General features: G+C 38.7%; 2 protein-coding genes across 2 annotated transcripts in view; one reads left to right on the top strand and one right to left on the bottom strand.

Moving 5' to 3' along the window:
* The window catches only part of nbeal2 (neurobeachin-like 2), a 49003-nt gene extending 40826 nt beyond the window's left edge, over positions 1-8177 (bottom strand). The window contains 1 exon segment of the mRNA XM_042490641.1: positions 7642-8177. Within this exon segment, the coding sequence (XP_042346575.1) occupies positions 7642-7716 (75 nt within the window). The 5' untranslated portion in view covers positions 7717-8177.
* Positions 8178-9947: 1770 nt separating this feature from the next.
* ccdc12 (coiled-coil domain containing 12) lies at positions 9948-17086 on the top strand. Its single transcript, XM_042490420.1, has 7 exons — positions 9948-10067; positions 12315-12388; positions 14896-14975; positions 15805-15866; positions 15952-15986; positions 16093-16169; positions 16741-17086. The coding sequence occupies exons 1-7, from the start codon at positions 9948-9950 to the stop codon at positions 16818-16820; spliced, it is 528 nt and encodes a 175-aa protein (XP_042346354.1). The 3' UTR covers positions 16821-17086.
* The last annotated feature ends 141 nt before the right edge of the window (positions 17087-17227 follow it).

The raw sequence follows: 17227 nt of genomic DNA, 5'->3' as shown, positions 1-17227 counted from the left end.
TTTTTTTATGACACTTAATCATCCAGTGTTGTTAATGATGATATCCTGCACAGGATTCGTCATCAAATATAATTCTGTCTACTGGAACTTACAATGTTCAAGGACACACAATAATAGGGTTTAATTAAGTGACGTTGGTGGAATTTACAACACTACGATATGACAGCCTTCATTTTAATGCCGAGGATGACTAAATGGAACTTGTGCTTTCTAGTTTTATGGGAAAGGAAGTATCATTTTTTTAAATTCCCTGTCGAGCGCAGATGCTTTAGCGTGTTGTTTAGTTACATTGGAGCTGCAGGGTGTAACTGCAACAGGTAGCTTTTTAGCATATAATAGAAAATGAGATCACAGATAGGAAGTGGAATCTGGTTTTCTGATAAGAAGTAAAAGCAGGGGAAATACATTACGACACCTGGTAGAGCCCTGCTTTATATCTGCATCCTTGACCTAAAAATCATCCCTTACAAAATTACTATTGATCAGAAATAAGAAATACACATCCATTGCATTCAACCTCTTTCCCCTCAGCACTGCCCAGGGCAATAGCTCAAGGATTTGTTTGATAAAGACACTATTAGAATAGATGTTACCAACCAACCATGAGGTACCAACCCCAATAAACTGTGTCGTTTATCTCAGTTTTTCTGCACATGGCCAAGCAGCTGTGCTGCTCTCTGCTGCTTGGCATTCTGCTTCAGCTTCCTGCACAAGTGAAAGCAAAGAGCACTTTGATTTTCCTGGTTGGCCTCTCTGTTGGTAAACAGGGGAGATCGAGGCTCACGAGGGAATTTAATCACAGGGCTCATAGGACGCTCATAGCCAGCTGCGGGGGTGGCTGTTGTTGTTGCATCTCTCACATTGACGTGAATCATAGCATGATTACTGACTGAGACAAAGACATAGTAGGTGACTGACAGCGTGGCGACAAAAGCCAGGAAGTGTGACCTGTTCTTTCTTCAAGAGCAAGCAGACAAGGCTGTTTCACAGCTGTGTGGCTGGGTGGCAGTTGGGTTGTCACTGTGGTCCATTGCTACCGCTACAGGCTTTAATTAGTCCCTCTAACAGTCTCTTAAGCTAATGATCACAGGATAATCACACACTATTTTCTCTGCCAGCCTGACATCATACTGCAGCTAGACTGTTGGCAAAGATGCTTATTCGTTTCTAACTTTCATCCAGAATCATCTGTAGTTTACCTCTGCACCTCTTGGGTCAGTTATCTCAAGGCAGGAGACACTGTGTTGTCCACATGAGCTCAGTATACAATAAGGCATTCTCACTGCATTGCTAATTTGCATTTCCTGCTTACTTGTTTCCTTAAAAATGGTAGAAAATCTTCCAAGCAGTCCAGGTTTATGTCTTTTGTCTGATTTCAGTTCAAAACAAATGATCAAATTACTTTTACATATTGTCACAGCTAAGATGCCAGAAGTAGGGATTGTTTTGCTTAAATGATAATTAGACTGTCAAAATATTAATTCATTTTCTGTAAAATGAGTAATTAATTAACTGGCCAATTGTTTCAGTCCTGGTTGAATGCTGCATGTTGAGATGTAAAGCTTTTTGAAAAAATTAACCTGCATCGGTATATTTAAGAAATCATACTTTATTGAACTACAACTAAACAATAAATAGAGAACTGACTATTTTATAGGTCGTTCGTAGGTTGTAGGGAGGTGATGTTAAAGTTACCGATGTCTGTCAGCAGCTATTTTCAATACTACATTCCTGCAGTAGCGAAGGCTGCACTTTCAGGACTGCAGTTCTAGGAACGCAGTTTTTTGCCACAGCGCCACCCACCAACTTGAATTATTACAAAGGTGAGAACAAGACAGCAATGCATCCAAATACATTTTGTTCATAGTTTTGAAGGCTTATTCCACCAAAATAATACTTTGTGACTCATTATGTATAACTGTAAAGGTTGATTCCACCCAAATAATACTTTGATTCATTAAAAAAAAGTTTTCAAAGTTGGTTCCACCCAAATACTACTTTCTTCCAGACACTTATGGTTTTAAAGACTTAATCCATCCGAATACTACTTTGCCTTGCAATCTACCTTGGTTGCCAAGACTTGGACTGCCAACCGAGACTTCTGTTATGATTTGGTGTGACATAGGCCCAAACAAAATTGACTTGACTAGATCTTAACCAGATATTTCAAAAGTTAGAAAAAGACAAGACACAAGGTTGACTCCAGGGGCATATTAAGGATATTTATTGCAAACATATCAAAAACAATAAGCAAAATTAAGCAATTATAGAAACATTTAACAATACTGAGGAACAAACAGATTCAAGAAAACAACAGAAGTTATAAGTCTAGTAAATGATCTCCAATCCTCCAATCTCAAGTCCATTGGGCCTCAACGACTCCTGAGAGAGAGAAAGAGAGATTAAGGATTAAGCTTAGTTTGTGTCTCTGAAATCACTTCATATGGGCTATACATTAACGTGGCAGAATTAATCATGTAATTATATTTAGAGTAGGTCTGCAGAATAAGTTACAGTGCTGTATTTAATACCTGTGAAAAAAAAGCCAAATGTCTCATCAAAAATTATATATTAACTATGTCAAAATGCCTCGACACTACCTGGGAACATGTATTGTGGGGTAAAGAGGCAGCTGGCGCAGTTGAAGATTGTTTAAATTACATAAAAATGGTAAACCAAAGAGCATTAAACAAGCGACTACAGGCTACCTCAGTTAACAGACACGGATCATATCAACATGCTTTTATCATTCTTTGAAGTTGGCTAGAATTAATTACAGTAGTCCTTAAGTCAACAATTAAAATAAGACACCTAGTTGGGCTTGCCAAATTACACTATGATTTCACAACACACACGTTAAAGAAATTATTGGGCTAAAATCACAATTAGACCTCAACATGTTAAAATTCCTTTAAAATAATGTGTAAAAGAATTGTTGCAATAACATAGTAGCTAATTAATCATAAAGAATCAGCTGTGTTCATAATAATGGTAATTAAGTATAAAACACTTTAACACTTTTAATTCCTTTTATATGATATTATAATTTTAAAATATTTTTTCACATTATTTTAAAGGAATTTTAAAGTGAAAGACGAGGACAATTGTCAGTAGCCAGTATACACAGGTGGTGTTAATTATGAGTGACCACAGCCAGCTGTATAATTAACCCCACCTGTTGATAGTGAAACTGACACAATATGGCTACAGGCCTAATGAGAGTCTTCCCCGAAATGTCCATGTAACGATATTAAACAGTTAGCTAAAGCAACAGGCTAACGCTGTTGCAGCAAACGGTCGTTAGCTTATTATACTGAGCTAACGTTAGGCAAACGTATTGCACACTTCGTCAAGTCGACGTTAACTTTCCTGTCTAGTTTAATACAACGGACTTGTTTATAATGTCATACAAATAAAACTTAATTCACTTCCAGTACTCACTTATTTGATGTCCATCTTCTTCTTTAATGACAAAATGCAATCCGTGGTTCATCCAATTCGGTGGGTGGCGCTGTGGCTAAAAACCGCGGTCCTCGAGCGATACACTTCAATCTTACTAATTTACCACAATGTCAGTTAATAACATATACCCCAAAACATATGAAAAAATAGAAAACCACAGCATACCTTGCTCTCACTTCAGCCTGGCGCTTATTTAAGCAACATTTAGAAATTTCTGAAGAGACATTTCGGTGTTTTCCTCCATTTCCTCAGACGTTCGTGCCTTAGTAACCTGTTTCCACCCAACAGGAAACGGGACTTTCAAATTAAGAGGTAATAGGGAGTAAATTCAACTTTAGTTTAATCTTATTTACCTTTTTAAGGGTCATTTACAAACTAGTTTTATTTATGGTATTGTAGCATGAGGCACAGTTTTATATTGTACACACTTTTTATATTTTACACACTTAACATACTCAGCACATTATCCATATTGTAATTTAAATATTCATATATTAGTGCTGGTACTGTATTTCTTTACATTTATATCTTTACACACTTTCTGAGCAAATCATGCATGCTTTATTTTTTAATATTTAAATATTTACATATTGTACTAATTGATTACTATTACTGTATTTTTATTTTTTCACATACTTGTGCTTGTACATATTTTTGACTTAATATACTTCTCTATGCTGGCATCAGAGCAACTGTAACAAGCCACAATTTCCCCCTGGGGATCGATACATTTATTCTGATGTCTGACTAAGGGAAAATTCTAGAGTACCTCCAAAAACAATACCTCCTGGTTTTCATCAGACACGATCTGACAAGTCAAGTTACCCCTCTGTGATTAGATCGCACTCTTCCGTGTATGTCCATACCTGTCAGGCATGGTCTGAAAAGCATTCTCAGATCAGAGATACAGAGCTCTGAATTTGTGCCAGTGAGCTGGTTTTAAAATCCAGCAGATGAAAGAGGCATGTTCTGCTCTTTGTATGAGAGTCTTGATGTGCACCAAGCATCGTTTTGCCTAATATGCTGTCAACACACTAAAAACTGTACAAACCTGATAACAGAGAGGCATTTGGTGATGCAACATTGTGTGTTTACAATGCCAATACAGATGTTTATAGATGGATGTGATGACGTAAGTGTTTGTCTCTGGTGATATAATGTATCCATGCACTGCTGTCTCCACTATAGCAAATAATCAATTATGTTTCCTGTTATTCTGGTCATTTATAAAGAAAATGTCTCATTTTGGGCCAACTTTAGTACAAGACACTTCTATATCACAATAGCTTTTCAGTCCTGAACTTCAGCTGATCGGAAAATCTCACAAAGGGTGTGTTATGTGATTTCTTGCACAATCGAAGGAAGCTTAGCTCCTTTATCACCGACAAGCCTCAGCACGTTTTGCTTTTTTATTGCAAATACAGAGCGATAGCTGAGATACTGCATGTACTGAAACATTTTGAATCAACTGCTGGGCTTCATCGCAGCTTTTTTATATACAGTGAAGTTTCACAATCTAATATGAGTTTGCTGAATACTTGAGCAAACATGCACTGATGCTGTTGGGATTTCGCTCAGAAACAGAGGCTGATAAATGCAGAAAAACCTTGAAAAACATCTGATTCAAATGTATGAATATGTCTGGGAAAAAACCTTTCATCAACAGAGACACGCAAGCTGAAATATTTACAGACTTTAAGTCAGATCGGGTGTAAAGACAGCTGCCTGGGTGTGTTTGTTGTGACTCAGAGTGTCACTATATTGCCACTATAAGTAAAAGCTTGTTTGCAGCACCAACAAAAAGCCTCTTAAACAGAGCTTACATGTCTTGTCCTGTTTCATTTTCAGTAGTCAAAACTTTCCTTGATGTGTGGTTAATCGTAAAACAAGGCCTGCTGTGAGTCGCAGATGGGATGTGTCAAGTTAAAAAAAAGATATGGTCTGTGTCAACTTGACTGAACAGGCGGACAACAAAAACATCAAGTTGATTTCTATAGGAGAGGCAGGTGATTGTTCTCTGAAGTGGTTCTGCTGCCTTTCCGCAGCCTATTGTGTCCCTGTGAGTCACATAAGGTGGTGGCGTTAAATACTGGCCTCAATTAAATCCTTCATCACGGCTTGTCAATAAGGGCAGGCCTTTTGCACACATGCAAAACTTACAAGACAGCTCTGATAGCTGTGTGTCATTCTCTGGTGGTAAAAAAGAGAGAGGTCTATAATAAATGTTCCTTTAGCCTTGAGGATAACTGATGAGAAGTAGCTGAGAGCCAAAAGGCATCTGAATAAAGGAGTGGTCTTGCACACAGAGATGCTAGACAGCTGTCACAGTCAGATTCAATGGCAACACACACACACACACACACACAGAGAGAGAGAGAGACACACACACATGCACACACACCAGTGACTCGAGCAATGGATTATTTGTGGCAGTGCCCACAACTTGCTGGCATAACCAGGAAAGTTGCACATGCAGCAGAAGGCCAGAGGAAAAGTAACAGGACGGATTAGAAACACATTTCCTCTCGGATTTGCCTACTCTAGTGACCACAATCACTACTTTGATAGTAAATGCTGCAGGAGGTGTGTGACTGATGGACTTGAAGTATTTTATTTTTTGCAGTTATTCCAGTCTCGACTTCTGTCCTGTTTTGAGCATGTGCCTAACTTCCTAGGTTTGGATTAGTCCCTTTATTAAAGTGACATTCAATCGAGATATGTAATACAAAAATGTCCTTGTCTATGATATGCCTTTATCCCTTTCAAGAAACCTGCCCTTTAGATCCACAGTGATAATGAGAGAGCAGTCTTTGTGCCCCACAGTGAACATACAGTGCATGCAAACTCTCTGTCCTCGGGCATGGAAGCAGATTGCAAACACATTAAATAGTAATATGTAATTTATTCACAACCAAACTGTCTTTTCTGCTTCAAGAGGAGACATGACATGAAAGCCTGTGCAACATCCTCGCACTATTAATTTGTTTTCATTGGTATTGCAGAGATGTTGTGCCTTAAGGAATGAGCTGCAGTCACACCCACAGGGGGGAACATCTGAGACTAAAATACCACACTAAACAATTTGACACACAATTTGAGATGTTACCAAATTAGCTTTCACACCAATACTGTTCCTTATATAATATTTGAACAATAGAGTGGACGGCAATGTGTCAATATTATATCGATATCATGATATGAGACTAGATATTGTCTGAGGTTTTGAAAATTGTAATATTGTGTTGTCTTTTTTTGGTTTTAAAGGCTGCATCACAGTAAAGGAATTTTATAAACTTATCAGACTGTTGATTCTGTTCTATTATCTGACTTTACCCACTTAGCAGTGTTGCAGTGGTATGCTGGTTTTATGATTTAGCATGATATTAAAGTTGACGATTTTAATACTGTGTACATTGCAGGCATACAATATTGAAAAGAAAATGTGACTGGGTGGATAATTGCCCCTTTATTTTAGTTATTTTCAAAAGGGAGACTTATGAAACAGCAATATTTTCTGAAATGGTAAAATCTCATTGTGTAAAAATATTTAAGAAAGCACCAATGGCCAACCCTACCTACAATATTATCATGATTTTTTATTTTCTTCATATCACTCTGCCCTAAGGCATTGTGCTGCTGGCACCGAGTTTAAAATCATATGTTTCTGATGATCAGTGGGAGTATTTTGCTTAAAAATGAAACAGGCAAATAAAAATAACAATCCCTTTTATGGTTTAAATATTTAACAGAGGAAGAGAGACACGGAGGAACAGGAACAGGAAGTAGCCTCGGTGACACCTGCATCGCAGGTACAAGATCAAATACACTTCATAAGTGGGTTAAATATCATCATCACTAACTGCTATCAATAACCCAATTCCCTCAGTGTTATAGTTATATGGTAAAACATGATTTACTACTTCTACTACTACTAGTATGCACAGGGCAGCCTGCGCCACTTGGTAAATAAGCAGCTGCTGAACAAACAGGCAAAAATAAACGACTTCCTCATGTAACCGTTTCACAGCAAACGACAGAGATACACAGCGTGACTTCGGTACAGATCTTACACACACACACACACACACACTATGATCGTGTGTTTATCGGGCTTTAAACTTCAGGCAGAGGACCTGCTGCAACAGGTGTCACCGTCAGGTCTTCCGCACTTGCACTCACCTTTGTGTAATATAACATCCACAGCTCGTACAGCCTTTCCTTCGATGCCATCCCGCCGCCTTTGTGGTTGCTCATATCTCCCTTTTTTTAATAAATCATGAAAGTGGTGAGCATGGTCAAAGCCAGGGCTGTTTGAAGTTGTTTCCTAAAGGCAGGAATACGCGGCACGCTCCTGTGAACCATTCCTGCAAATCCACCGGGCACAATAATCCACGCAAAAGTGCTCTCCGTGTCGACGCGCAAAGTTACCAGAGCGGCATTGCATTAGAAGATGACGGTGAGAGTGTCGCTGTCGAAATTACAAAACCAGGGGCAAAAATGCGTGGAAATGCATGTCAGGAGGAACACCCATGTCCGCATTTAGAGCGAGCTTGTTGCTGTATGATTCCTATTGGAGAGAGTTCCCACGGAAGCGACAGATGCCACCCGATCAAGACCGAGAAATGACTGTGCTGCTGTCCATGTGGACTCAGCCAGCAGAGGTGGACGCTCCTGTGTTAATGTGTGCTGAGCAGCAGCACATTACCAGCAACTAGTGTCTGACTATTAACAAGGCAAGACATACAGTGAAGAGTTGACTGTAGATCATATGCTCACAGGTAGGCTGGTATTCTTAAAGACACACACACATAAACACACAGCCGAGCCCCCTCCAGGGCTGCTCTAACTAACTGACAAAGGAAAGCTGAAGTATGGCAACGTGCATTAACACAACAAAGGCCTATTTATATAGGCCAATCATCAAAAAAGACAGAAAGAAAAAATAAAATATTTATATTGATATTGAAATAAAATTGTGCAGCATTTGGGCAGGTTATGTGGATTATATGACCACACATGCGCTAACAACCATAGGTTTCTCAATAAAATGACTTTGTTTTGCAAATTCTATAGACTGAAGGGGAAGCTGGGACTTTGCACAGCAAGCAATATTCAGTAGTGATAACATAAAGGGACATACAAACACACACACACACACCTGAACTTAAGACTCTAACAACAAGGCTCCTCATGATAGTTCCTGGTGCATAGTGAGCTGTAATAAACAGTAATTGCACTTAATTTTACCAGCTTCCTGATAAGGACTATTAATCAAAAGTCCTGTAAACACTGAGGGACCTACATTAATAGCCTGCAACTGGTCCAAAGTCTACTCAAAGTAAAATACAGGGATATATTCAACTGTAACTCCAGTAAAAGTCTGGAATTACATGCAGTGGAAATCATTGACAAAATAATTGTGCTTGTTTTCAGAACTCCTTTCATCCCCCCTTTAAAAGGGGTTTGCCTTTGTTTTATTTTTTGAAAATGCATCAACTTTAAAACAATTTAAAAAAAAAATGTTGTTGTTTAAAATGGTCCTGGTGATGTCAACATTGGTCTGGCAATAGAAAAAACCTATTGTGATATGATGAAGCACAAAAAGCCAAAAAAAAAAAAAAAAAAAGATTTCTTGCAAGAGGAATCATACTTATGGGACCAACTATGTTGCTGTTGGGTGATTTCTCTCTAACATAAAGCATCATATTTTAAGAGTTATTTGTATGTCTTTTTAAAATATTTTAAGCATGTTTTGTGTGTAAAACACCTTGTAAGTGTCTGTTGCTTAAAATCGTAAACTAATAACACAGTGAAAATGCATTTTTTTCTCTAGACAAGTGGTGTACCTGCTGTACCAAGTGGATAGTTTACAGTGTAGACAACTTTTTTCCTATCTGCTACAGTAGACTACACAGGTATCAGAAGTTTATTATTCTTGAAGGACCACTATTACAAATGGATAATTTATTGATTGATCAGTGTTATGATATTTTAACCTTGTTAGCACCTTTAACATAACCTGGTCTGTGTTGTCATACACTTGTTGATCAGTAGGTTGGGCACAGTGAAGCTCGAGGCAGCTGTATTACCATGGAGATGGCCTACATTCCTAACCATGAAATGACAGTGTGACCATCAACAGGCAGGACAGTGTGCCAGTGTCCTATGTATATTTCCCTTAATGTATAGGACTGCTAATAGTTCATAAGAACTAGCATTTAAGGTACTGGAAGTTAAATCAATTAAAGTAGGCCTATTCTCCATGTGCCAATAGCCTACATTTAACACCCCAACATAATTCGGTTTGTGTTTAAAATGTTTAAAATGGCTCATTATCCTTACTTTAATTATACATGCTTTAAATCTAATAAACCCCACACGTTATTTTCGAAAATGTAGTCAACAAAACACAACAATAGCACATGACCACTGCAATCGATGTGCTCGGCGATCGTTGTTCCTTAGTCTGTCAGGACCGTCAATGGATGTCAGAGAGCATTGAGCGGCGTGTAGATGTAAACATGGAGCGAAATGTTGGTTCACTGCAGGAGCAGGCCCTGAAGAGAAAAGAAAGGCTGAAAGCACTAAGAGATAAACAGCTTCATGTAAGTATCCCATTTAGTGTTGTCTGTTTTCTGATAAATGCAACAAAGCCGGTAGAAAGCGCTTCAGTTTGTTAGTGAAGTAACATTAGCCGAGTTAACTTGTAGCTAACGTTAGCATATTCATGTGGTTAGCAAAGCAGTTTGATCGTGGGTTTGTTTCGTTAATTTAGATATTAAATTCAGACTTAGGTAAATTCGATAATATTTTTTCCCCTGTGTGTTTTCTAGATATAATCTATCGGATTTTCCCGTGCAGCTATTTTTCGTACCTAACTTGTTTGTATATTTTTTCTCAGCGGCAGCCCTGTTAATAAATACAGCTGATGCGTCAGTTCTACTTTTAATTAACAGGCAAGTTAATAAAATGTCCCTCTGTTTTGTACAGTCGGAAGTTTAGTCATTTTTTACCTTAGTATAACGTTACATGTCAGTTATAGTAAAGTAACACGATTAGTTAGCTTATACATCCTTTGTGAAACACTATAATCAAACAGAAGTCACATGTTCAGACTTGCATCTCAACAAGACACCTGATTTGATGTATATCCACAAATCCGATCTTGTGATTGAAGACTGACTGGTAAAAGTAGAACTGAAACATCAGCTGTATTTATTAACAGAGCTGCCGCTGGTACAGGGTTGGATATTAACTTTTTCGGTCCACCTACCACCTTGGCTAGAGGGTTCAAAAATATCTTGGAGCCACTTGCATATTTTGCCAGCATTTGACTGGTGGCTGGTGCTTATGTCCAACCCTGCACTGCTCATAAAGGTCTTGGAATATAATGCAACGCAGAGAGACATTTTTTAAATGTGGAAATTGGGAAATTAATAAAAAAATAATCAGAGAAAGTTGATAGGCAGTGTCTAAACTTCTTTCACAAACATATTGTGTAAAATTGTCAACCTCTCAACCATCTACAATATTTTTAAAGCTGAATAAATAGTTTCACTTATTAGAGTAAATCATGGAAGAGGTGATAAGTTTTGCACCAGTGCCAAAGTGTGAATGAATCAAGTCTGATTCTATCTGTTTGTGTCCTGAGAGAAAAATAATCATCATCACTGCAGTCAACATTTCTCACAACCATTTACTTTTATCAAATCACTGAATTACTGACGGAGGAGGATTGTTGAAACAATGAAGCTTAATTCAACCAACAATCAACACAAAAGAAAGAGCCTCTCATTCCACACAGTCGTAAACTGGACACTGTATGCAGTAGGTTTGTAGGAAAATATCCATACACCTGAGTATCATTATGTCATGTTTTGAGGTAGAGTATTGATTCTTTTGCACACTGTATTAATTTTTAAATACAAGTTGACATGCAACGATTTGCACCAGTGAGGCAGAATCTTAAAGGGGGAACCGCTAGTTCCTAAAATTAAAATTTTAAAAATCCCAATATATCATCTCTCTTACAGTATCGCAGTATATTACAATATATTGAATTATAACGTCTATATCGTGATAAGTTTCATATCACCAGATTTTACGAGTACACAGCCCTGGTGTGCAATTAAGAAGAGACTCAAGGTGGAAGGTTGAGGAGCCTCCGTCAATAGGCAGAAGAGAAAACAATGGAAACTACCACGCACTGATCAGTAACATTTAAAGTGTGTTTTAATCTTATCAGATGACGTTGTATGCTGGGCTAATATTACCCGTGATTACTGTATAATCAAACTTTCAGATTAACACACACCTTTGCTCTTGACCTATTTATTATACAGGACTGAGAGCAGAGTTTCAGTGATTCCTCAGTAGACTTGCTGTCTGTGTCGAACCATTTAGACATTACAAAGTTATGCTGCTCTGCTATGACAATCTTCCAGTTCTGGAAATGAAACAGGAAACCCTGTTCAATGTGCAGGCCACTGTTTTGGCAGTTAGATGAGAATGTGTTTCACTCAGCTTATGTTTAGAAGAGGCATATTAGCTTGACTAGCAGTGTTGGAGAAATGGCTGTGGACATTCCTGAAGCTGGTGGTTGTTTTCCTTTTGTACTGCACTTCAAGAATGAGTCAGTCCCCTGAATTGTTCTAGCAGGTGGACAGGAAGCCTCCTCAGGAAAATGGAAGATGGGAGTGGTTAGAAATCCTTTGTTATCACTTTTCACTTGTTTTTTTTTTTTTTTTTTTTTTGTATTTTTGTATTTCTGCTTGCCTATTTCATCATTTGTTTCCCCATTTATGTGTGGTTAGTTTAGTCATTTTAATGATGGTCTAATGATATTTTAACAGGGGCGTGAGCAGGAAGACGGGGAGCCAGAGAACAAAAAAGCTTCACTAGAGGAGACTACTGAAGGAAAGCACAGGTTGGTTCATTACACAGCGCACAAAAATGGCTGCTATTTGCTTGTTTTTGTTTTTAACTCATAGTTTCTGAAAAACATCATGATTTCTTCACATTAAAAATACTAATGCTTGCCCCTCTAGCTGTTTTTATTTAAGCTACGCAAACGGAACTAAAACTGATAAAGAAGTACACATCAGAGCATTTATCTGCCCTTTATCTGAACACCATCTTGTTGTAACACAGTGCATGTCTCAGTGCAGGTCATGAGATGCAGTGTTTACACTGGGCTGGATCACAGCCTCGTGCTATTAGCTGCTCAAATATCCTGCAGCTTACTTAACTTTGTGTGTTCGTGGTAGGAAGGAGCAGCCATCTTTCCTGTCCTACAGGACCTTTTTTCCATTGTTTATATTTAATGACTGTAGTGAGGGAGTGTCGCTGTATTTCCTCCGGTCCAACAGGACAGATCTCTCTCACAAGGATGAAAATAGCTGCAGAGTTGAAATGCTTAACTTGGACATTTGTCAGTGGGGAGAAAAGTTCAGTATTGAATGTACTCTGGGCTTTTTTTTAATCTGTGCTTTGCTCAGTCAAGACACATATTTGTAGCAGGGTGTGAGTGTAATGCATCTTCTAATTGGTATTAAAATTTCATGGGAGATCAAGTTGCCAAACCCAGGCATGACAGAACACAACTATCAACATGTTTGTTCTAAAGTTATTGCCTCTCAAATGAATGATGCCAAAGAAAACAGCAGAACTTGGCCACAGAGTTTTTTGAGCTCCCTGTGTGTTAACATACATTCCTCCAAGCCTGTTTCAAAAAGGCACCAACTTCACCATGCAGCTTTTCTTGTTACAGGGCTGCTGTTTGCCTCTAAGATAGAAGGTGATTCAATCATACGTTCTTGCAAATAGGGAAATAGATTCAAGGATGTTCAAAAGCCTCTAAAATGTTGATATGACTAATTACTTACCAATCTCTGTGGCTTGTGTGCGGATGAAAAGGCTGATTGTTGTCTGAAGTTATTTTTGCTCTGGTGAATGGAGCAGGTAGCTTGATATTTGTGTAAATACAATGTGAACACCGCTGCACCTCGTCCTCAGCCAAAGTTCACTCTAAACACTGAGAGAGCCACACTCAGCTCTGTGCTCTGAATTTATCACTGGCTCTCTTTGATGCCACAGTGTGCTTGAAGTGGAAATGTGTAAACACACTTTAGAGGCTCGGACGCATCAAACTAAGAGACGGTTAAAAAAAAAGGAGGATGTCAAACTATGAAGTCAGAAAATGTACACAATTAATCTACAGTGCGTCCTGTTGTTTTTGTCCTGCTCTTGCTGGAACATTTTTCAGTCTCTGTCTTCCCATCTGTACTATCAATATTGTATAAAATATGGAATAATGGCAAGCATGTAGTAGTTTTGCTCTTCATAGCAAGCAACTTAGGGAATGAAAAAGAAGCCAAGACAGAAATGCCTAAAACTGCAGTTGCTCAAGTGGCCACTTGAGTTTGCTACAAAGTAAATGCCCATACACACCCGTGTTAAAAAGCCCAACATAACAGGAGAAATAAACAATATCCTGCATTTAGTCTTGGACAGATGACTTCTGGAAACTCCAAGCTAAAAAAAACTGGTGTGCTTTGCTGTCAGGGCATCTGGACCTTGTAATCTCTAAATCATTTTTTAGGACTTTCTCAACAACCTTTGATGTAGTTTTCCTCTGTTTAGCATTCATGTTATGATTCATGTCATATTTATAATACTCAGGAGACTTTGATCATGTCAAATAAATGCAAGAAAATGTTAAAAGAAACACAAAACACATTATATAATTTCTTCATAATGACTTTAATATGAGCGGCAGGAGAATTCAGTTTAAGGATGAGATGGATAGAACGACAAATTCCTCTTCAGAAGAGACTGAGGAGACACAAAGAGAGATGTGTGAACTAAGAGTGGCCCTCAGTCAGCCAAAGGCAGAACATGACTAGCATTCCTGCCCATACCCATACAAGGCATCGGTCTGTCTGCTGGCAGCAGGGGTGTGATGAATGTATCAGGGTGTACCCTCTCGAGTCTCATCACAAATCCTTGTTAAGCTTACAGCAGCTGATAACTTTCCTGGTCAGACAATAGTTTACCTCTGCCTCCGGACTTTCTGTGTAATCTGCAGAGATGTCAGCTAAGCTTGCCAAGAATTCCTATGTGCAGGGATGTGATGAAAGACTGCGTAATTCAACATCAAGGAAAGCATTCCTCAGCTGTTTGCTGCTCTCTGCAAGTCTGTGCCCAGGAGCAGGTGGAACATGGTAATCAGACGTGTTCATAGGAATAAAGAGGGACATTATACCCGACCTCCTCTAGACATTAGATGTGCAGCTGTGTAGGGTTTGCAGATGGTCTTTTATGCTCTGGGGGAATATATTTGGCTACACTGCCACCTCCTGGTGGGTCCTCATAGTGTGGGATAAAGAGTGACAACATTGCTGACTGGTAATGCATCATGATTTCTGTCCTCAGAGAGCTGAAGCTGAGGAATTACACTCCAGAGGATGAAGAGCTAAAGGAGAGGCAGGTGCCCAAAGCCAAACCTGCATCAGGTGACAACTCTGAAACAAGCTATAAAAAACAGTGGGCCTCATGCAGCAGTATTTTATCAGATTTCTTCCATACTTTCCCCTACTTTTCTGTCAAGTTAGCTCCAAATGCCCAAATGTTCGTAACCATCCAAATCTGCTCTTACCCAGGTGTGCTGAATGATGAATCCAGCTTGATAGACAGTAGCCTATTTGCATAGTTAACGACCCCTAAAACAATACAAGGGCAGGTGTGCAAACACTCTGGTACATGCCACATAATTGGAGAGGTGCCACCAGAAAGGCTGTAAAGAAAAGAACTTAAGCAGAAGCAGAAGAGTGTTTAGTACTGGTGTTACAGGAAAATCAAAAACCTAGCAGTGACAAAACATTTGTAATACTGTGTTAAGTAAAAGTATTTAAGTAGAATCAGGAAAATGTATTTTAGTATTAAAAGTAAAAGTACTTAATGCCGAAAAATTAAATGTAATAAATCAAACTAATTTTTAAAAAAGCAGCAGGTCCTTGTATTAGAGAAGCTGGAACCATAAAATATTTTAACAAGAAAAATGACTTAAACAATTACCAAAATATTTCTGTCTATTGCTCAACCAACTGTTGAGCTGCACTTGTATATTTTCATATGGTTATGTGCAAAATCTTTTAAAATAACTTGTAATTATTAACAACACTGATTATTTTGATGTTGTCTTGCTGTTGAGTGCTGGTAATATCCTACTGTGTTTATATTGTATCCAGGAAGGTCATGTCACATGCTTCTTGAGTCACACAGACTCCTGCTGCTATTATCACATGTGATTTATGACTGATGTTAAATATTCTGTGTTTACAGTGGAGGATAAAGTAAAAGACCAGTTAGAGGCAGCAAATCCAGAGCCCATCATTGAAGAAGTGGTGAGTACTCCTCTCTGTCTAAATGTGATTTTTGTTTGTTGTAGAGTTGTTGTAGTTGCCATATTCAGCTGTTTTCATTCCTCAGGATTTGGCCAACCTCGCCCCAAGAAAACCAGATTGGTAAGACTTTTTTGAAAATAATTTCCCAACCTGTATGGCGCATAAAATCTTCATTTAAGATCATTTGTTGATGTCATTGTCTGTTTTGTTGTGATTCTGGATACAGGGATCTAAAGCGGGATGTGGCAAAGAAACTGGAGAAGTTGGAGAGGAGAACACAGAGAGCCATCGCCGAGCTCATCCGTTAGTATTTCCCGTTTCACATCTTGTGTTTTATCGCTGAATCGTCCTGACACCACAGTGACAAGCATGTCGGAGCTAGGTGAGAATTATCAGGCTAATTGCTTTGTGGTTTCCAGACTCCGCAGAGGATTGGAGCCATCTGATAACATCAATGGTGCGATTCCTCCACTGATGTGTGATCCACATTCTAAAAATAGGCATGAGCTCTGGTGAAGAACACAAAACAGGTTCAAATGTGAAGGTTTTCCCCTTGTTCTCACGTGTCAAATCGAAAGTACAGATTTTAACAAGCAGTAAACTGTTTGATATGTTAGTTTGTAATGGCATGTAAACATAAAGACACAAGTCACACCATTTCAGACAGCATCATAACTACATTTTGATGTCAATGAAAATATGGCTGTGGACTGTATTAACTATTACTGTATTTTTCTCTGTGTTGCAAGTTACTCTGCAGCCTGCCTGCAGAGTGTACTGTATGTTGATGGGACAACAGACATGCTTTGTTACATAGTGTCAGCGGTGCACTCAACCTGAAAAAGACCTTAACCGTGAATGTTTGTGTGTCCAGGGGATCGTCTCAGAGGCAGTGAGGACGAGTTGGCTGGAGCGGTGGGAGCGGTAGGAGTGGAGCAGGGGGACTCTGACTGAATCTGAGATGTGACAGATTAAGAAAAGAAACCTGGAGAGGGACGGCCTCTGCTCATACTGGGACTGTATTGTCACATCTGTGTTGTGCTCAAAGAGGCGGCTACTTTCATCACTGCAGGGAGTCAAGTTTTCTGTCAGGTCTTCATATTTCCATTGTGAGTCCTATTTTGCGTCATCTTTTTATTACGCATGAATATGTAGTAGTTTATGCAATATTTTGTTGTAATTGTTTATATTTTCAAGTAAAATAATGTGAATTTTTCAAATGCCTAATCATTATTTTCAAATATTTAGCCTTTATGTGAGAGAAGGGGTGGGGCAATATGGATAAAATCCCCTGACAGGGCTTACACTGATCAGCCAAAACGTTAAAACAACTAACAGGTGAAGTGAATAATATATTCACC

Source organism: Plectropomus leopardus, chromosome 7 (genome assembly GCF_008729295.1).
Source record: "Plectropomus leopardus isolate mb chromosome 7, YSFRI_Pleo_2.0, whole genome shotgun sequence".
In the NCBI taxonomy this organism is placed as follows: Eukaryota; Metazoa; Chordata; class Actinopteri; order Perciformes; family Serranidae; genus Plectropomus; species Plectropomus leopardus.
This window is presented reverse-complemented; position numbering and strand designations above follow the sequence as displayed.